This window comes from Ascoidea rubescens (assembly GCF_001661345.1).
Source record: "Ascoidea rubescens DSM 1968 unplaced genomic scaffold ASCRUscaffold_19, whole genome shotgun sequence".
NCBI lineage: Eukaryota > Fungi > Ascomycota > Saccharomycetes > Ascoideales > Ascoideaceae > Ascoidea > Ascoidea rubescens.
Window position 1 is genome coordinate 205,776 of NW_017962931.1, and position 16,222 is coordinate 221,997.

Sequence of the window (16,222 nt, forward strand, 5' to 3'; positions counted from 1 at the left end):
TAAATAAAACCTTATTCCTTATTGTTCTTCTTCTCTTTTAATTCCTTGTTGAGTTCCTACTCTTTATATATTGATATTTCTATTAAACTTGGGGCGATCTGTTTCAAGAACTGAAACACTATATGTGGCAAGTCCCTTTTGAATTGAGTCTGGCTTTGATTACCTAATAAAATCATGTGCCATAAGAATCGCACGCTAGCCCTTGTTTTCTTGTACGCGTGCTGTTCACGCTTTTGCGCATTCTCCACGACGCTGGAACTAAACACTTTTGTGTGCACACGTGTGTTGTCTTGTGCGTGCATTGCTGCAGGCTTGCAGCGGTACTATTCCACTAGGTTTTTGAGCCGGTACTATTGCGCTGGTGCTGGCGGGCCGTTATCCACGTTATTCAGCGGTATTGATGCTCCCACCAAGATCGCGATTTGCTCATTTCCACAGTTTTCGACCATGGAAGAACTCGACCTGCAAATTGATCCACTCCATCATCGACCCCACAATCGTTTGCTCCTGCTTACTCTTCTGCTTAGTTTTTTTCTTTTCCTTCTCCATCGATTCTACGGTTTGGTTTGTCCTTCGTTTACGTTTTCATCTGTCATAGCGCCGGTTTTTATTCTGCCATTTCTGTTTGCTCAGATCGGGACTTCCTTTAACAGTATTCCAATATTCTGCCACACCTTGAAAATCAATACACATTTTACTTCATTTCAACCCTCTTCCTCATCTGTCCCACCTAATTCCCTCATTTATTTGCAATTGTAACCAATCATTTCTTACAATTATTTCCAAAAAGCTTTTAACTTTCCAATCACTTATCATCGAACTTTTATTATTCAAAATATTTTCCTTCAGTGTTCAAAATATCAACAAAACAATCTCTAAAAAACAATTGCTCAACAAAACTTTATCATTAAATATCAATTAGTCAAATAATTTACACCATGAGATTATTCTACCGATATTAATTCAATTCAATTAAATTAAATTCAATTCAATTAATTCAAATTATTGTATTGTAATATAGAAATATATTAGAATATATTCAATCTATTCTTATATCAATAATGGTTATCAATTCATTATCAAAAGAAATGCCGCAAATAATATTAATTGAACCCAAGGTTTATTTAAAATTGATATTAATTAACATAAAATATCAATATGATTACTAAGATAATCTCTTGAATACCTTTTTCTTTAATCTTACTAATCTTATTTAATGTCCTATTATTCAACCTGACCCGTCTTTTCATCTTCATCATATCTTTTCTGCTATTTCCTGTTTAGGCTTCTATTTATTTTTATATATATTCACCAATTATTGCCCATTATTTTATACTCCACTACATTTTACTATACTATACTATACTATATTATTTTAGATTTTACTATATTATTTTGGGTTGTAATATATCATATAACTTTTCATAATGAATGATCCTAAAAAACTCAACAACTCGACATCTTCAATAAACTCACTAGTTTCATCTCAATTATCCATTAATTCCTCTAATTCCAATAACACTGCTAACAATGTTCAACTAAACCAAATAACACCTATTTACTCAAATATTGAAGTTCCAATCTTAAACAGTCAAACTCTTTTAAATAAAACAAAATCAAAGCTAGCTTCCACTAAATCCTTACCAATATCAAATAGCAACAACAACAACAGCAACGACATTACAAGTCCTCTAACTGATGAGCAAAATTGGCAAAGATTCTCTTCAAAAAGAAAAAAACTATTTGTTTTTATCGCTGCCATCTCATCTTTTCTATCTCCAATGTCCTCCATCGCTACTCTTCCTGCAGTTTCCTTCATCGCTTCATCTTTCAATACAACTGGCACAGTCATCAACCTATCAAATGGTCTATACTGTATAATGATGGCTGTCTCTCCCTGCATTTGGTCCCCAATCAGCGATTTATACGGCAGAAGATTTGTTTTTCTAATTTGCATCTTCTTCTATTCAATCTCCTCTATTCTTGTAGCCGTTTCACAAAATCTAACCACCTTCTTTGTCTTTAGAGCTACAACCGCTTTATTTGGCACTGCTTTCTTCTCTGTAGGTGCTCAAATTATAGCTGATGTTTATCCCCCCACTCAAAGAGGCACAGGCATGGGATGGACTCTATCTGGTTCTCAGGTTGGTCCTGCTATTGGCCCAGTAATAGGCGGTTTAATCATAACTTATACCTCATGGAGAGTGATCTTTTATATGTTAACTGCCTTAGGTCTTATTGTCTTTACACTAAGCTTTTTCTATCTTGAAGAAACTTCAAGACAAACTAAAATGCAAGAATTGATTCTGAATCTAAATTCCGATCGAAAATTCATCTGGGTCTGGTTCAATCCCTTTAGAATTCTATTTTCTCTCAAATACCCGAACTTGCTATTTGCAGGCTTATCCTCATCCACTCTCTCGTTTAGCATGTACTGTTTACTCACTCCCATCAGGTATATTGTGGAGCCCATTTTCAACTTGCACACTCCTATCTATGGTGCGTTGTTCTACTTGGCTCCAGGGTTGGGCTATTTTTTAGGTTCGTTTTATGGCGGCAAATATGCCGATTTCATGTTGAAATTGTACATTAAAAAAAAGAACAAGATGGTTCCCGAAGATCGCTTGAGATCGGTGATTATTCCATTTGGACTAGTAATGCCATCCACGATGATAATATATGGATGGGCATTGGATTTTGAAAAGGGAGGAATGGCGCTACCGATCATAATGATGTTTTTGAATGGTTTTGCGCAAACGTGTATATTTCCCTCAATTAACACGTACTGTGTCGATTCCATGTCAAAGTATACAGGGGGAGATGGAATCGGTGGAAATTATTGCATACGGTTTATTTTCAGTGCAGTTGGAACGTCCATAACGTTACCCAGTATTAATAATATCGGCGTTGGATGGACGTGTACAATGAGCGCCTTTGTTTTGTTGGTTGGATTTTTATTTATTTATCTTAACATTCTATTTGGTGAAAGATTGAGAATAAAGTATTTGAAAGCGAACGGATTCGATGTTGTGGATGAATAATTTCCTAAATAGGAAATGCCAACTAAATATATATATATAAAAATATATTAAAAAATATATTAAAAAATAATCGATACAGACAGGATTCGAACCTGCGAAGGGTAAACCTAACGCCTAGCAAGTAGGGTGTGCACGTGTGCACTTCCTCTTTTCTGTGGGCGGCGCCTTAACCACTCGGCCACTGTATCTTTTTTTTCCAGTTCTAGGACGGAAATGCGTTTTTTATGCTTGCACAAGAAGGAAAAAGTTTACTTTAGCCGTATTAGTCATTTTTAAAAGTTTATTTATTTGTGAACCATCTATATATATATAAAAACATACTATATAAAAACGAGTACCAATAAACGGCATTTAGCATGATTATGAGGAGAAATCTCTGATTTTTATCTTTTTAACCGAGTTGGAATAGGCATTGTAACTGATTTCGAGGATTTCATCTTGAGGAAATTTGAAAAATGGAATGTCATTAGTTGAGCTAGTCATTAGATAACCGTATAGGACTCTTAGGACGCTTTCATGAGCGATTATTAAGATATCTTGGGTGATTCTTTCAATTTGCAAGATTAAAGGTTCGATTCTAACAGAAACGTCATGGTAACTTTCTGATCTTGGATATCTTGTGTGGTAAGGATCGACTTTATAATTATGATATTCAAGAGGAAATTCTTTTTTGATTTGTTCATTTGATAAATTTTCGGTGGAGCCAGTGTTCAATCTAGCTAATTGAGTTCTTTCGACTATTGGGATGTTGTAATTTGTGCTGAAGGAGTTTGCAGTTTGAACACTAGTGGTAGCATGGGAGCACCAAACAGTCAAGTTTTGGGGCAAATCGCTGACGGATAGCTTTTGTTTTTTTTTCAAAATGTGGGAGACCAAGGTTTTGGATAAGTTGTCGGAATAGTTTTTGTCAGTGGTATCATCGTTTGTAGAGCATCTAGCAAAATATATATTGCCGGATTTAATACGGGAGTTCAAGAGGAAGAAAACGATTCTGTTGATGATGTAACCGGATTGGGAGTTGTTCATTATAAGTCTTTCACCGAAATTGATGAATTTGATGTAGGACATGAGTTGATTTTCGTCATAGAGGACATTTGAATTAATTTCTTGGTATTCTTCAGCGCTTTGTTTTAGTTTGTTTTGGAAATCTATTTTAGCGAGACTGATATCCCAATTTTTGTAATCAGGGGAGGTTAAAGCGACTTTTAAGTTGTTTTTCAATAGTTGTTTATCAAGAATAAGAGATTCGATAAAGAGGACTTTTATGTCATTATCGTTAAATTTCTTTTGCAACAAGATCCTGGAGGATGCAGAACCATTAATCGCATCGTAAATGGCAACCTGACCGTTGTCGTTGTTGAAGAAGTTTAGAATATCGTTATTACAGTTTTCGATTATTTTCAATTTAAACAATTTGATTTCTGAGTTTTTGATGTTTGAATTGGATTGATTGAAGAATTCGTTTGATATGTAGTCGATGTTCAAAAGTTTTTTCTCGTTCCTTCTGTAGTCGTCGATATGAAAGGATTGGGTGGGAACACCTAACCATCTGAGGTATCTTGTTAGCGAGACCGACAAATGAGTCTTACCTCGACCAGGCAAACCACAAAGACAGATTAATAATTTCCCTGCATGAAAGAGCCTGCCAGACGAAGTTGAATATAATTGAGCAGGAGAAACTTTATACGGGGACTCGATGTGGTGGATTTTATCTTCGAATAGCGAAGGGGAGTTTGAATTGGCAGATTTGGCTGTGGTGGTGGTGGTGATGGTGGAAGAAGGTGATTGATTGTCTGGTGGAGCTGGAGCTGGAGCTGGAGCTGGAGCTGCGTTTGTATCCCACTTGTTGGTGGTTCTGGCGCTGTAGTTGCCTGGCTGGTGGGGAGGTCTTATTTCTTCAGGCCCTAGGCCGTCGAATAGCTCGCTGTTGCTCATTTTGAGAGGAATTGAAGCTGTTGGTGAGAACAGAAGAAAAAACAAAGAAGGAAGAGGGCCAGAGAAGATGTAAAGCCAATGGAAAGACGATGTATCACAGAAAAGCGATGCAGCAGCAGCCGATGGAGGTCGAGATCTACCACGATATAGCGGTGCCTGGGCTGTCGTCGCGGGGCCGGCCAATCACAGCACGGGGCCAGACCTGCAGCGCACCACGGGACCACCACGGCGCTCCGAGCTGCTCCGGCGCAGAGGAGAGCTTATCAGCAGCGGAGGCACAGGCACCACAGGCACCACAGGCACCATGGCTGTCTTCAACGTCCACGAGTACCTTCCCACCATCGATGCCATTCTCAGCGTGGCCGACCTCGAGAAGATGACTGTCAAGAAGCTCCGCAACGCCTTGCAGGAGCTCTTCACTGTCGACTTGCTGCCTCACAAGGAAGAGGTGAACAAAACCATCATGCTGAGGTACTTCAGGTTGGTCGAGGCCAGGAAGACCGAGCAGCAGCAGCATGAGCAGCAGCACGAACGACAGCAACAGATCCAGAAGAACGAACTACTTGCTGCAAAATTGCACTCCTCACTTAACGCCAACAACAAGAAGTTGAGAAGCAAGGTTGCCTTAGTAAAGTCCAAGAAGAAGATAGTCAAGCCCAAGAAGACCCATCTTAACAATCCCAAAAAGAAGGCCAGCGATATCAACGATAACGAATCAAATACTCCTGGTGGGCTAGCCAAGCCTGTCGTTTTGTCGGCTCAGCTACAGCTGCTTCTCAACTGTCATGACAAACTTCCAAGAACAGCAGTCGTTAAAAAACTATGGGAATACATCAAACTAAACAATCTTCAGAACCCTTCTGATAAAAGAGAGATCATCTGTGACGAAGCAATGCAACCTATCTTTGGCGAGAAGATTTCCATGTTCCAATTGAGCAAAGTAACCTCTGCCCATTTGTTTCGAGACGACACAACGTCCTCTCAGAACAGTGCCTCCAATCTCAAAAGTAAAAATGATAAGAGTACTGATGATAATGATAATAACAACAATAACAGCACAAACCCTAATCAACTTCCCTCAAAAACAATCGACGCATAGTCACAATTCTCTCTTTTCTTGTTTCAAATTGATGACAATAGGCTTTTTTATCTTTTATACTGATTCTTGTTTTGATTTCACTTCACTTTTGCTATTATCTGATTACAGGATGATCACAATCTCATTACAATATATATTCCATTGCCTTTCCATTGCCTTTCCATTGCCTTTTGCTTTTATTTCTTTTTGGTCTCTCTTCACCTCTCTTAAATCTCTGGTCTGCTATTGTTTGCGCAGTTCTCATTTAAGGGCTTTGCGACCCAGTTCTCAGCCTTATTATTCAATTTGGCCTCACTTCTATCCAACTCTAGTCTAACTTCGCTCCCTAATCTCTGATCATTGATAGCCTTCAGTGCCAGATCTACACAATATACACCATTCTTATTTTCGAATTGCCTCTCATCTCTTATAACCTCTATTGATCTCTATTGGTCTCGTTTGATTTATAATCTTCTTGCCTTTTTTCTATTGTACTGCTCAACTTTTTAACTTTCCTTTATTTTTTCTAGTCTCTTTGCTCTTTTCCAAATCCTGTTTCAAGACTTTCTTATTCTTCTCTATCTTGTAAATCTTATTCTTCTTTATTCTTCATTTTCCTCTATAACATCTTGAAACTTCTCCAAACCTTTTTAAAAACTTTTCGTTTTTCTCTCTTTCCCAGCTTTTTCTCAGAACTATCTTGTGGAAAACCAGAACTTTATTCTGTTATAAAAACTCTTTCTCTACCACCCAATTTCTCTTGCATTTCTCTGTCAATTGTTTGAAAACCTTTAAATATCTTAATTTCCTCTAATCTCTCTCTCTCATCCACAACAAAAACAAAAACAAAAACAAAAACAAAAACAAAAACAAAAACAAACAACAATAACACTTAAATTCCACAACATCCTTTTTCATTTCACACACTTCATTTCACTTCTCACTTCTCACCATAGATTATATCCTCACTCCACTTTCCACCTTTATCACTTATCAACCACTTATTCAATCTACAACCTTTTCTTTTTTCTTTTTTCTGCTTTATGTTTTTGTTTTGTTTTGTTTTTTTTCTACTTCCTATAATGTTATAATGGCTTCCAATTATAATTATAATTACATCTTAAATCAAAACCAAATTCATAATCTCAATCAATCAACATTTATCTCGGATTCGATCTCTCTTCCAACTTCTCTATCAAATACAATCTCTTTATCAAACACAATAAACACAATCTCCCCCAACCACTCTTCCTCAACAATTCAACATGATCTTTCTATTGACGAAGAAGACTTGAAATCAAAAATACTAATCATCCTACTTTTAAATTATCGTATAAATCCCTTTTTCAAAAACCCTGTCTCAACTCTCGGTAAACAATCAAACAATTCCTCGTTTTCTTCCACTAATTCTCCTATATCGCCTTCTCCTGCTTCTTCTAACTACAGTCATTTCAGCAAAACCATTAATCATTCTAATAACGTCCCTTCCCACACTTCCCACTCTTATAGTGCTCCTACAATAACTCCCATTATTTCTCACTCTTCTTCAAACTTTCAGACTCATCGTGCTGCAACTTCTTCTTCAATTCCTTCAGTTCTGTCTTCTACCCCAACTTCTGAAAAACCAAGGAGATTTCTGAATATTTTCTTTAAATCAAATAAAAAATCTTCCTTCTCTTCCTCCTTTTCTTCCTCATTTCATTCTTCACCAATATCCTCTCCTTCTACACAGGTTTCTACTCAATCTTCTATACAATCTCCAACTTATTCTTTGCCTGAAAATTTCCCTGAAATTTTAAAATTAAACCTATCTCTAAAAATCAATGATTTAAAATCAAATAATGACAAGATTACGCCCAAGCATTTTCAAGACAATAAAATAATTCTAAATTCAAATAAACTATCTTCTTTTGAAAAATATCTAAACAATTTACAAACAAAACCTTTCCTGAAACAAACCAACACTTTGAACTTTTATATAATCAATTTTTGTAAATATTTACCAAATACAAAAGAATCTGCTAATGCTTTAAAAATATACAATAACGAATTTCAATGTTTCATTGACTTGTTAATTGACTCTCTCTTGGCTATCGATAACCAAATCACTTCAAACCACTTTATCGAGGACTTGAAAAACGAAAGTGAAAAGTCTTTTGATCTGAAATCTTCTGATAATACCTCTTTTGATTTAAACAAAAATAAACTAGAGTATGGCTCCTATAACATGTCTTTAAACCATTTATCTCTAAAATATATAAAACCCTTTTTTAATCCAGATATCAAAATTAGTCATCTAGCTAATGATTTGAAAAAATTTGAACTTTTTTGCAATTTGTTTCAAATTAATCAAATTAATCAAATTAATTTTAATTCTTTAATTAAATCCTACGAAAACTCTTCAATAGAATTAAACTACAGAAATCATTTTATTAATCCCTCCTTTTTCAATGAAATCTTTATTTATGAAGAAGATGATTTTCCCAATCACACAATCTATTCATCCTATTTTAAACAGGAAATTAATTCATTAAACGAAATTATAAACTCTTTTAATCCAATTTTAAATGTCCCAAATGACCAATTATATAACACAAAAATTCAATATAATTGCATTCCTGATACAAGCACTAAAATTCAGTTGTACTTTGTTGAAGTGGTTGAAAGATGTCTTATTTATACTTCAAATATAAATAGAAACGTTAAAAATAACAACATTAATAACAATTTCAGTAATAATTTTAATAGTAATTTTAATAGTAATTTCAACAACAATTTCAATAATACCTTTATAAGCAATAATAATAATAATAATAATAATAATAATAATAATAATAATAATAATAATAATAATAATAATAATGATAATAATAATTCAAATATCGATTTAAATAATGATATACTATCAGAAGATTGTATCCAATTTATCTATTTACTTGCAAAGTATTGGAGAATTAATTATTCTTTAGCTTATTCCCTAATCTATAAAGCTTGTAACAAAACTATATTAAATTTTAATTTTCAAAATTCATCCGATTTAAGTTTATATCTTTCAAGATTATTAAATTTATTTTCAATTTGTGAAAATAAATTATCCAAATTGTTTTTCAATTTCAATAATAATAAGCCAGATGACACCTATTTTTTTTATAAATTTGATAATTGGCCTAACTACGATAAAATATATTTAATAAATAATTTTGAAAAAACATTTTTAAAAATTATTGATTTTATAAAGGAAACATTTAATAATAACAATTTATATCAAGAATACAAAAGCCGAATCGATTTTAAAGATATTTTGTGCAATGAGGTTAAGAATTATAAATACATAAGTTTGATTGAAGGAAAGGAGTTTTTCAAAACGTTTTTTAAAGAAAAAAACCTTTTTGTATATTTCAAAGAAATTGAGAGTTTAGTTGATGAAATTAGTATAAGAAATTATGAGAGTATTTTAAACGAATTTTTGGAAAACTCTAATCGCTCATTTAAAGAAATAAATCAATTGACAACAGATTTAATAACGATGATAAATAATTTCCAACAGTATTCAGTATACATTATTGAAAATTATTATGGAATACATTCCAAGTTTTCAAAGTTAATACGATTTTTACCTGAGAGAACTGGGTATATATATATGATTAAATTTTCAAAATCATCTGAGATTTTTTTACAAGAACTTTTAGAAAGATTTGATGAGTTAGAAAATGAAGAAAATTTTAAAGGATTGAAAGAATTCAGTAATAGTTATAGTAATTTAGATATAATTGATAGTTATTTAAAATTGGTTCAAGTTAAATTTATTTACGACCAAATTATTAACAAGAGGAATGATTTACCGTTTCCCTATTCAATCGAGAATTTTTATTTTAAAGAGTTTTTGAAAATTAAAATTTTTAAATTAAATAACGATATTAGGAAGGAATTTAAAAAAGATATTGAATTGGAAGATGGAAGTGCTCCTAGAAACAAAGTATATGGAATAACATCATCAGCAATTAAACTTATAGAAATAGTTAATGAAAAATTATTGAAATTGAAAGAAATATTAGTAAATGGGGAGAAAAAAGAAAGAGAAAAGGGAAAAGAAGGATTGGGAAATGAGAGCAAATATATTATATCATTGATATACACTGATGAGTTTCGGATTATTTATGAGGGATTCAAGTATTTATGCGAGTTGATGTTTGAATTGATTATTAAACAAGTTAATAATATTAATGGAATCACGAATACAAATTTAAACATGAGTATTAATGGGAATGGGAATGAAAGTATTAAGGATTCAGTTGAAAACTGCTCGATGATATATGATAAAATAATTAAAAACAATAGAAAGAATACGATTAATAAGAATGAAGCGATATATCAGACTATTGTGAACTGTTTATCTAATTATCGGTTTATAATGAACTCTATTGGATATATTGAAAGTCTGATTGAAATTCGAAACATTTCCACTATTATCAAAATCAATGATAAAACTATCAGTCACAGAATCGAGGGATATTATATTAGAGTATTTGTTAATGATTTGAATAAGAAAAATATTGATGAAGATAATAATAATAGTGGCGGTAATAGTGGATATGAAGATATAAGTTTAAAAGTTAAATTGAACAACATTATTAAAAATATCAAAATAAACGAAGATAACCCAAGCTGTGAATTCTATTTGGATAACCGGGATAATAAATTAATTAAACTATTGTTTAATATTGAAAACATCGATTATAATACGGAGAAAATAATTGATCTTAACAAAGCTAATTCGATTTTAGAGCATTCGTTTAAACAGGAATTGACATCCATTGAGCAAGTGATAGAAAATAGCAATGGGAATAATATAAGTGTTAATTACAGTAGTGATTATAATTTTAATAATTTGGTTAGCCAGATTATTGTTAATCAGGAGCTTAATAATGAACAAGACAATTTGAATCTTGAAATCAAGATTCAAGTTGAAGTTAAGATTAATGAAATAATTTACAACTGCATTACAATCAAAAGGTTTATTCAGGATTTGCACAGCAAGATCACCAAGGTTTTCGACATGAGCTCAGAACAAGTGGCCAGTTTGAACACGATTAATGCTGTGAACAATGTGATGAGTGGAGGTATCAGCAACAGTGACCTCACACCCAGCACAACGCTAAGCAGCCATTTCATCAACCGGGGGAACAGTGCTAACAGCGCAGACAGCTCGTTCAGCTCTTTTAGTGGAAGCAGTATCAAAAGTGGAAACACCACCAATGGAAACACAAGCAGTGGTAGAACCGTCGTCAACAGCAGATACAACAGCATATCCAGCAACTCTTCTGGCGGACGCAGAAGGCCTCCTCCCATGTGAGTGACACGCCATGTGAAGTATATAGCTTTCTATTATTAATTCAGGCAGAGCCAAAAAGAGCAGTTACAAAAGCAGCAAAAGTAGCACACGCAACAAAAGCAGCACAGGCGTCAGCGCGCCATGGGTGTGGCTTTTATGCAGTGTTGCACGCGCGCGTCGGCACACACCATTCACGGGGATATGTCCACTTGGACGGGTTGCTATCTCAGCCAATCAGAGACGCTACCATTTGTGTGGCTTAGCTCAGACCCGCGCTCCTGCAGCTTTTTGCTCTCGTCGGCGGTTGAGCGCGGAACGGCGCGGAACCGAAGCAGCGGCGGTGCGGAGACAACGCGAGCCGAAAAACGTTTATAAGGCTCAAATTCTCATGCCCAGTGTTTCTTCTTTAGTTTCTTTCTCTTCTGACCTGTTCTTTTTTGGTTTCTCTTTTGTTGTTGCCTCTGCTTCTCCTTCCTCAGCCTTTCTTTCTTCTTCTCCTTTTTTACTGCTGCTTTTGCTGCTCCTTGGTCCCTTTTGCCTGTTTCCTATGCCGAACTAAAGAGCTTTTCTCGTTTCTTGGCTCTTTTTCACAATTCCTGAAATCAATCTCAATCAACCTCAACCAACTTAAATTAGATTGCTCAAATAAAACAACAATCTAAAAAATATTTTTAAAAGAGTTTCAATCTACGAAACAAAACAATAGAAACCCACAATTTACAATGTCGATAACTCCAAGACTGGTATTGAAACCGATAGTTTTTTTGGTTTCATTAGTTTATCATAAAATATATCTAAACTGTCTCAATGAAAGAAACATTTTCTATTTGACCTTGAATTTCATTATAAACTTTTCCCCGGTCTTCATTTGGCTCTTCATTTTCAAAAATGCTGGAGTAATTCCAAACGATATTAGACCCAAAATCCATGTCAAATTGGTATATAATCTAGATTTAATACTCTATGACTTGAACTTCATTGGCTTTCTATTCTGTTTAGGTTTTTCTTTAATTGGTTACTTTCTAGTTTATAGGGTTTTCTTCAAAATTAAATCAAAAAATCAGCCCGATACTTATTCTTTTTTAGAAAATCAGCAACAGGATATTAATGAATTTGAACTCTCTGATCAATCCTCCTTTGAAATTTCTGATAATGACGATGACGATGACGATGACGATGACGATGACAATGACAATGACAATGACAATGACAATGACGATGACAATGACAATGACGATGACAATGACGATGACGATGATAATAATCGTAACTCAGATATCAATTCTATCGATAACTTTGACTTTGATTCCGATTCAACATTAGCCAATAATAAAACCAACAAAAATAATACAATCAACAAAAAGAAAAATTCCTCTACTGCTAAATTGAGTCAATCCAATTCTGGCAACTCATCTTCCGATTCTCTTAACATTCTGTCCTTGTCAAACTTGAATTCGTCTTCAAACTCAAACACTGGCCAATCCCATGAAATAAACAGCTCAATCAATCAATTTTCAACAAATTCAAATCATTTATTTTCAACTACATACAATTATCCTCCCGGCTATTCTCAATACCTTCCTCCTCTACTATTTATCTTGTCGTGGCCAATATTAAACTTGGATTTTTATTTTGCTCAACCAAGCTTCATTACTTCCAAAAAGGATATTTTAGCATGGATTTTCTATGTTTTATTTCATTGCATGATTCCCATCTTAAATGCTGTTTACCTCTACATTTTCAAAACTCCTGGTGCAATTAAACTATTTTCCTGTGCTTTAGGAATACAGAACATATCAGGTGTCTTTACTCATTTACTTTTCCCAAATGCCCCTCCATGGTTTATTCATTTAAATGGTTTGGATATTGAACCGAATTATGACATGCCTGGTTATGCTGCCGGTTTAACTAGAGTAGACCTAGCTATGGGAACCCATATGACTTCAAAGGGTTTCCACAAGTCTCCTATCGTGTTTGGTGCTTTTCCTTCTTTGCATTCGGCAATGGCTGTTCAAACATTTCTCTTTATATGTTATTATAGCAACACAATAATCCTAAAATTACTCGCTTTGGCTTTTGTCATAATCCAATGGTGGGCTACTATTTACTTGGATCATCACTTTAGAGCAGATTTAATATTTGGTTTATTTTATGCCTTTACCGCTTTTTTAATTATAAGGAGATTTTTAATCAAAAAGGAAATTCAGTTCAAACAAAATAGAATTGATTCAAACTTCAAAAAGGGAAGCACTTTAGGTATGAGAGTGTTTAAAAATACAAGATTTCAAAATTTCTTTGATCCATATTATTCAAATAATATATCGAATTCAAATTCAAATTCAAATTAATAGTATAATTCATATTGATATTGCATTACTATATTCTCAAATTACATTGTTCATAGTTTATTCAGTTTAATTTTTAGTTATTTTTTTTCCTTGTTTTTTTATTTTCATTTCTCATTTTTCATTTCTCATTTTTATTTTTTTCACTTCTGCTAGTATATTTTTATTCAATTTACTAATTAATTATTACATATAACATTTTTATCTCATTTTTTTGTTTTTTTAGTGAGAGTTTTTATATATTTTTACAATTTTTTAAACCGGTTTTTTTGTTTTATAAATTTTGAAAATTCAATTAGATTATATAATATAGATAGATAGAAAAGTAATGTAGTTTATATTTCTAAAAAAAATTAAGATTATTTGATATCTGACCAATTATTTGCTGATTATTGTTATTAGTAGCATTTGATTGATTAATATTTGGATTGATTAGATTTGAGTTAATCATCTGAGATTGATTCTGCTGATTCTGTTGATTTTGATTTTGATTTTGATTTTGATTTTGATTTTGATTTTGATTTTGATTTTGATTCTGGTTCTGATTTTGTGCTAATTTCATTTGAGCACCACCTCTATTCAATAATTGTGGATTCAAACCATTTTGTAGAACGTTTGGAAATTTTTGATGGTTCAAAAATTGTTGATGATGTTGCAGAAGTAGTTGAGGAGTTGTGAAAGTGTTATTGTTAACGTTATTAGAATTAGCATTTTGATTGTTGATGATAGTGTTATTATTATTATTATTATTATTAGTAATATTGTTATTGTTATTTATATTTGTATTTGATAATGGAGATAAAATCTGGTTAGGATTTGAAGCAATAGATTGATTTTCAATTAAAGGAGTTGATTGAACTGAATTTGGCGCTGGAGTTGAAATATTTGATAAATTATTTTGATTCTTGATTAATTGTTGTTGTTGTTTTTGTTGTTGTAATAAGAAAATGTGTTTCTTTAATGATTCCATTGCTTCAGGAAACAATTTTTGGAAGATGTAATATTTTTGGAGCAAATCATTTGAAGGAATTGGAGGAGGTAGTAACATTTGTGGAATGATAATTTTATTGAAATCATTTTTTTTAATTAGATCGGATATTTCGTTGATTGTATTTAAATTGGAATGAATTCTTCTAATATAATGAGGCAAAGTTTCATCAAGATTAATATTTGGAGGTAATTTTTCTAAATTGGTTGACTTGGCAGCTTCTGGGTTTGTTTTATGAATTAAAAAAATTTCAGCTCTATAGATCAATAGAGTGTTAATCTCAAGGATTAATCTGATTCTCTCTTTTTGATATTCAGTGAATTTTGCCAAATTAAAATTCAGAGCATTATTTATGACAGGTGTGGATGAATTTGAGGGGTTAGAGGTATTGTTTATTACAGGAGTATTTGGAATGTTATTGTTATTGCTATTGCTATTGCTATTGTTATTGTTATTGTTATTGTTATTGTTACCATTTGCATTAGCGTTAGCATTAGCATTAGCATTGATATTAATATTAGTATTGGGATTGATATTAGTATTGGGATTGATAGAATTATTAACATTGGTATTATTGTTGTTTGTAATATTATTTGGATTTGTAGGTGTAGGTGTAGGAGTATTTGTATTATTGATTGTGTTGACGTTATTATTATTCATATTTATGTTTTGATTTATATTGTTATTATTGTTGATATTGGTATTGATACTGATATTATTATTATTATTATTATTATTATTATTATTATTATTATTATTATTATTATTATTATTGATATTCGTTGGACTGTTATTAATATTATTGTTTATGTTATTTAAAATAGGATTTGAGTTATTGTTAATAGGATTATTATTAATATTATTAATGTTATTCATATTATTCATATTGCTTATGTTAGGGGGCATATTATTGGGCATATTATTTATGTTGTTATTATTCATTGCAATAAATTGATTTTGGTATTGGTTATTTTGTTTTAATTGATTTAAATTAGTATTACTGAGGTTATTAATAGGTAAATTATTTGGTAAATTATTTTGTAGATTATTTTGGTTTATATTAAAAGCCAAGTTATTGTTTAAATTTAGATTATTTTGATTATTCAAATTATTCAAATTGTTGAAGTGAATGTTATTGTTTAAATTATTATTTAAATTATTATTTAAATTATTAAAATTTAGAGAATTGATTAGTGATGGATTTATGTTCATTTTTAAAAAAACAACTGGGATTTTTGGTGAAAGAAAATTGATCAAGAATTTAAAAATTAGCAAATAGAAACAGGACAACCGATAATAAAAAAACAGAAATCAGAATAATGGGATTAAAACAAATGAGATTAAGAGATTATAGTTGGAACTTGGTATTCGTTGGTAAACACTGTCTTTAAGATTATTATGAAATAATTAAGATTGGTAATAAGATTAATAATAAGATTAATAACAAGATTAATATTATTAAGGGAATTCAGAGTGGTTTAATAGCAGTAGGATAAAATTCAT

General features: G+C 32.2%; 6 protein-coding genes and 1 non-coding gene across 7 annotated transcripts; 4 read left to right on the plus strand and 3 right to left on the minus strand.

The window, feature by feature from the left end:
• Window positions 1-1,304: 1,304 nt before the first annotated feature.
• ASCRUDRAFT_93249 (A Q resistance) lies at window positions 1,305-3,041 on the plus strand (the record flags this gene model as incomplete). Its single annotated transcript, XM_020195125.1, has 2 exons — window positions 1,305-1,590; window positions 1,627-3,041. The coding sequence occupies exons 1-2, from the start codon at window positions 1,428-1,430 to the stop codon at window positions 3,039-3,041; spliced, it is 1,578 nt and encodes a 525-aa protein (XP_020044642.1). The 5' UTR covers window positions 1,305-1,427.
• A 71-nt stretch (window positions 3,042-3,112) lies between these two features.
• On the minus strand, window positions 3,113-3,229 carry ASCRUDRAFT_t169. Its single transcript has one exon. It is a non-coding gene; the product is annotated as a tRNA-Leu (tRNA).
• A 190-nt stretch (window positions 3,230-3,419) lies between these two features.
• On the minus strand, window positions 3,420-4,754 carry ASCRUDRAFT_18513 (bifunctional fructose-2,6-bisphosphate 2-phosphatase/6-phosphofructo-2-kinase; the record flags this gene model as incomplete). Its single annotated transcript, XM_020189540.1, has 1 exon — window positions 3,420-4,754. A coding segment is annotated over one exon (1,335 nt), but the record flags the coding sequence as incomplete, so codon positions are not given.
• Window positions 4,755-5,286: 532 nt separating this feature from the next.
• Window positions 5,287-5,937, plus strand: TRI1 (Tri1p; the record flags this gene model as incomplete). The annotated part of the gene is made up of 2 exons (XM_020189627.1): window positions 5,287-5,604; window positions 5,665-5,937. Coding segments are annotated over 2 exons (591 nt in total), but the record flags the coding sequence as incomplete, so codon positions are not given.
• A 1,207-nt stretch (window positions 5,938-7,144) lies between these two features.
• On the plus strand, window positions 7,145-11,407 carry ASCRUDRAFT_72746 (uncharacterized protein; the record flags this gene model as incomplete). The annotated part of the gene is made up of 1 exon (XM_020192107.1): window positions 7,145-11,407. One exon carries the CDS (start codon window positions 7,145-7,147, stop codon window positions 11,405-11,407), a length of 4,263 nt encoding a protein of 1,420 aa, XP_020044645.1.
• A 340-nt stretch (window positions 11,408-11,747) lies between these two features.
• ASCRUDRAFT_78027 (phosphatase PAP2 family protein) lies at window positions 11,748-13,757 on the plus strand. Its single transcript, XM_020194105.1, has one exon. It carries the CDS (start codon window positions 12,109-12,111, stop codon window positions 13,732-13,734), a length of 1,626 nt encoding a protein of 541 aa, XP_020044646.1. The 5' UTR covers window positions 11,748-12,108; the 3' UTR covers window positions 13,735-13,757.
• Window positions 13,758-14,064: 307 nt separating this feature from the next.
• On the minus strand, window positions 14,065-15,850 carry ASCRUDRAFT_78028 (uncharacterized protein). The gene has a single exon (XM_020194106.1). The coding sequence runs from the start codon at window positions 15,635-15,637 to the stop codon at window positions 14,075-14,077; it is 1,563 nt and encodes a 520-aa protein (XP_020044647.1). The 5' UTR covers window positions 15,638-15,850; the 3' UTR covers window positions 14,065-14,074.
• Window positions 15,851-16,222: the final 372 nt, after the last annotated feature.